We start from the raw sequence: 3,458 nt of genomic DNA, 5'->3' as shown, positions 1-3,458 counted from the left end.
GTACTGCAACTCCATAGATAGGATAGAAAATAGGTGCCCCTCAATAAACTTTTGGTAAAGGGTTGCATCAATTTTGCAAGATATTACATCAGCGGAATGCTTTAGAATTTGGAATCAAGGCTGGCACAGAGGGCAAGACCACCATTTTGCACATGATAAATGCCCACTTTTTCCATTTAAAACTCGACATTACCGTTTTTCAGTTCTACATACTACGAGTGTGTGCTTTACAATTACAAAATACGATTGAGAGAGTCACAGACGGATGAATAAAACAGTGACCACGTCATCCAATGGCGGGACTCACTCAGGGTCAACTTGCTCTATATAATTTCCAAGACATTACCTAATTAAATTCCTTTTCACTGATTTATTTGCATGCCAACTCATAATGTTATAGCATCTAACTGCCCACTGAACCTCCCTCAATATTGATAAGAATACATCTCCAAATCGTAACTAATAACTAGCCTACAAGGAATACACTTGGTATAAAAATTTATAAAAACTTGAATGCATATTCTTCGATAGCGTGAGTAATTGCTGATCAAAGTAGGGTTGAAAATAGGGTATCATCAATGACCATCACTTCACTTGTAGTAACTCTAACGCTTGCAAAACTGGGACAGGATAGCAATGGGGTACCAAATCAATCGTGTCTATCTAGAAACTTCTCAATCAGGACAGAAAACGCTGCAAAGCCAGCACAACCGGCGCACGCTGCTGTTGGGCCACCTAGAACGATACAAGGGAAGACTGGTAAGAATACAAGAAAGAAAAAAGGTAGAACACAGAGAATGTAACAATGACACAGTAAAAGAACTAGGAACTTCAATCTGTTGGATGAGTGGGGGCAGTAAAGCCACGGCATATAAATATGATAGAATAGAGATCTACTACAGAATACAGCCTCACTCTAGAACATCACATGTCGGCTGTAAAGTTTATAGCAATACACAATGGAGAGTATAGAATGAACAAAGAGCTCCATACATCTGTACTCCAGAAATAGTAACCAAATAATTTGCCTATAATGACTAATACTGTAAACAAGTAAAATGTGGCATAAGCTGTAATTAGGTTGGCCTATAGAAAGTCAAAGGCAAGCATTTAGTTTCCCAAGGTTGATGCGAAAGCTTAGTAATCAAGCAGCTCCGCAATAATTTTAGGAAAGTCTAGGTAACGAGGTCCAGAAGTAGGCAAATGTGGCAAGTTATTAGTAACCTACATAAGAACTTCAGGTTATTGGAAAGAGCATTTCCTTTCTATTCCCCATCTATATTTGTAAGATGACAAAGACAACCTTTTATAAATTTTTTTTTACAACCCTGTTTGAATTAAAGGTAATTTGCAAAACAGAGTTGTAAGAATATCAGTACTTTATAAAAATGTCCTCCAACATTGTGAAATGGTTGTAGAAAGAGTAATATAAACTTAATGTTAAAACGATATGATAGTAATCTGAAATAACTTCAAGCAAGATCGTGGACTTCAAAAACTTAAACCTAAGTACGAGACCTATGATGGCATCTGCAGTAAAATCTTCTACGACTGCAATTCACAAGCTGGTACGCATTGGTACATAGATAGAAGGCTCAAGTGAAGGAGAAAGATGTTACCTTTTGCAGATATTACACCTCCAGTCACACACCCAGCAACCACTGTATTTGTAGTGTCATGTTTTGCCCGCGCCTGAAAACACATAATGCATGATAATTTTTCATGCAAAGGTATAGAACGCAATAGATAGAACAGAATCATATTTCTTTAATTTTAGATTTGCGATCGTACCTTCTCAACAGCACATTCAGCTGCTGAAAAAACCAGGCCCATAACTGCAAATGCTTTGGCAGAACTCCAGCTCCTCCGCCCCATTTGCTTTGCTGTATGAATGAACTGCTGCCTACCAGTCATTTCGTCCTGCATTATAGGGTTGTCCAGTGCCCCTAGAAACATACCCATGAACAGCCCAAGCCCACCTCCTAGAAACATTTCCACGGCACAATTTCAAAACATATACAAATTACCAGTACCAACGTAGGTAATATAAACCCTCAACAGTAGATGAAGCCACAAAACCCAGAAAAACAGAGGAAGACCCATCCGGTTGCTTACAAAGAATTTTTTTTTTTGTTAAGATGCTTTCGAAGAACATAATTTAGTCGAGTTAAACTAGAGTTTTCCATTCTCTTGGACATATAAGACTTGAATAAGGAACTGAATTCAAGCTACAAGGAAAACATAAAACCAGCTTTCAGAGAGCATTATCGACAAAAGCAAATTGCGAGTAAAATCCTCATTTCCAAAGTATAAATAATTTTGAACCCACACCGTAATGGTATAACTAAACAAACCAAAATAGTTCTCGCAAAAAAGGGAAGCTTTTCCTGCATTTTCTCCGCAACCAAAGAAGACCAAAAATTGAAGTTGCAGAAAGAGAGATAAAACCCATCTCCGGAAATCTACAAAACTTAACGACCGAAGGGTGCGTTATCGTACCCATGACTCCGCTAACGATACTGCGCACAGCGCAGTTGTTCCAAATATCTTGGCCGCGTATTTCCTCGACCGTGGGCAATCTTAGGGGCTCAATCGGAGGCCTCTCTGCCTCTTTTGAGCTCGAAGAACCGTTCGTAGATTCGTTTCCCGTACCGGAAGCCATAGACGTAGCTCCAGTCCGAATACAAAAACTAGCATAACAATAAAAATACGCGCTTGCGAGAGGGAGGGAGAACGCGGAGCGATGATGAAGATTGGCCAATCACGGAGGCCTTGTGGCGTCGCCACCAGTGAAGTACGGAAGCGGATCTACGAAGCTCTTTAAGAAGCTTAGTGTGGGTGGGTGGACGAAGATATACATAACTGAGGATTCCGCGTGCTGTGCCTGCTGCAATCTTGGGAGGCGAGAATTTAATTATCCTCGTGCGCTGCCCCGTGGAGTATGCGTTGAAGGAAGTATCGGCTGTGTACTGTAGTACAATAATTTTCGAAAATTAAAATTAGAGTATGCTACTAACCATACCCTAATCTCATTCTAATTTTATTTATCATTTTTAAATTATTATATATTTTTTAAAAGAATAAATAAAAAATTGATGGATAATATCATTTTATTATATTAAGATGAGAGTGAGATAAAAATGTCGTTTATAAAATTTATCACTACACTCTTAAAAAAAAACTATACTCTAATTTTTTTGTAATTAATTTAATTAATATAATTTTATAGTTTCATTCAAATAATTTTAATTTTACACGACTATCATCTATTTATAATAGAGTTATAAAATAAATTTCACTTTTTAAAAAAAAATTAAATGTTATACATGAATAAAGAAAAGCGGTACATTCATTTATTTTATAAAATCAAATGGTAATTGCTAAACAATTTTCTATAGTGATTCTTTTATTTTATTTCCACTGAGAATAAAATCATTTGTGGTTTGCTCTCAAATTAA

The 3,458-nt window shown here is 37.1% G+C and overlaps 1 protein-coding gene across 1 annotated transcript; it reads right to left on the bottom strand.

Moving 5' to 3' along the window:
- Nucleotides 1–342: 342 nt before the first annotated feature.
- LOC122290855 (mitochondrial import inner membrane translocase subunit TIM22-4-like) lies at nucleotides 343–2,917 on the bottom strand. The gene is made up of 4 exons (XM_043098523.1): nucleotides 2,500–2,917; nucleotides 1,792–1,982; nucleotides 1,620–1,692; nucleotides 343–735 (listed from the first exon to the last, which is right to left on the bottom strand). The coding sequence occupies exons 1-4, from the start codon at nucleotides 2,660–2,662 to the stop codon at nucleotides 650–652; spliced, it is 513 nt and encodes a 170-aa protein (XP_042954457.1). The 5' UTR covers nucleotides 2,663–2,917; the 3' UTR covers nucleotides 343–649.
- Nucleotides 2,918–3,458: the final 541 nt, after the last annotated feature.

Source organism: Carya illinoinensis, chromosome 13, assembly GCF_018687715.1.
Source record: "Carya illinoinensis cultivar Pawnee chromosome 13, C.illinoinensisPawnee_v1, whole genome shotgun sequence".
Taxonomy (NCBI): Eukaryota; Viridiplantae; Streptophyta; class Magnoliopsida; order Fagales; family Juglandaceae; genus Carya; species Carya illinoinensis.
The sequence above is the reverse complement of the archived record's forward strand: the minus strand, read 5'-3'. Positions and strand labels throughout refer to the sequence as shown.

Excerpts from the sequence above, each read along its gene's own strand:
- LOC122290855 (XM_043098523.1), bottom strand. The coding sequence starts at position 2,662 with ATGGCTTCCGGTACGGGAAACGAATCTACGAACGGTTCTTCGAGCTCA. Across the intron at positions 1,983-2,499 it reads TATCGTTAGCGGAGTCATGG|GAGGTGGGCTTGGGCTGTTC; the intron begins GTACGATAACGC and ends AAATGTTTCTAG. Across the intron at positions 1,693-1,791 it reads CTGAATGTGCTGTTGAGAAG|GCGCGGGCAAAACATGACAC; the intron begins GTACGATCGCAA and ends ATGTGTTTTCAG.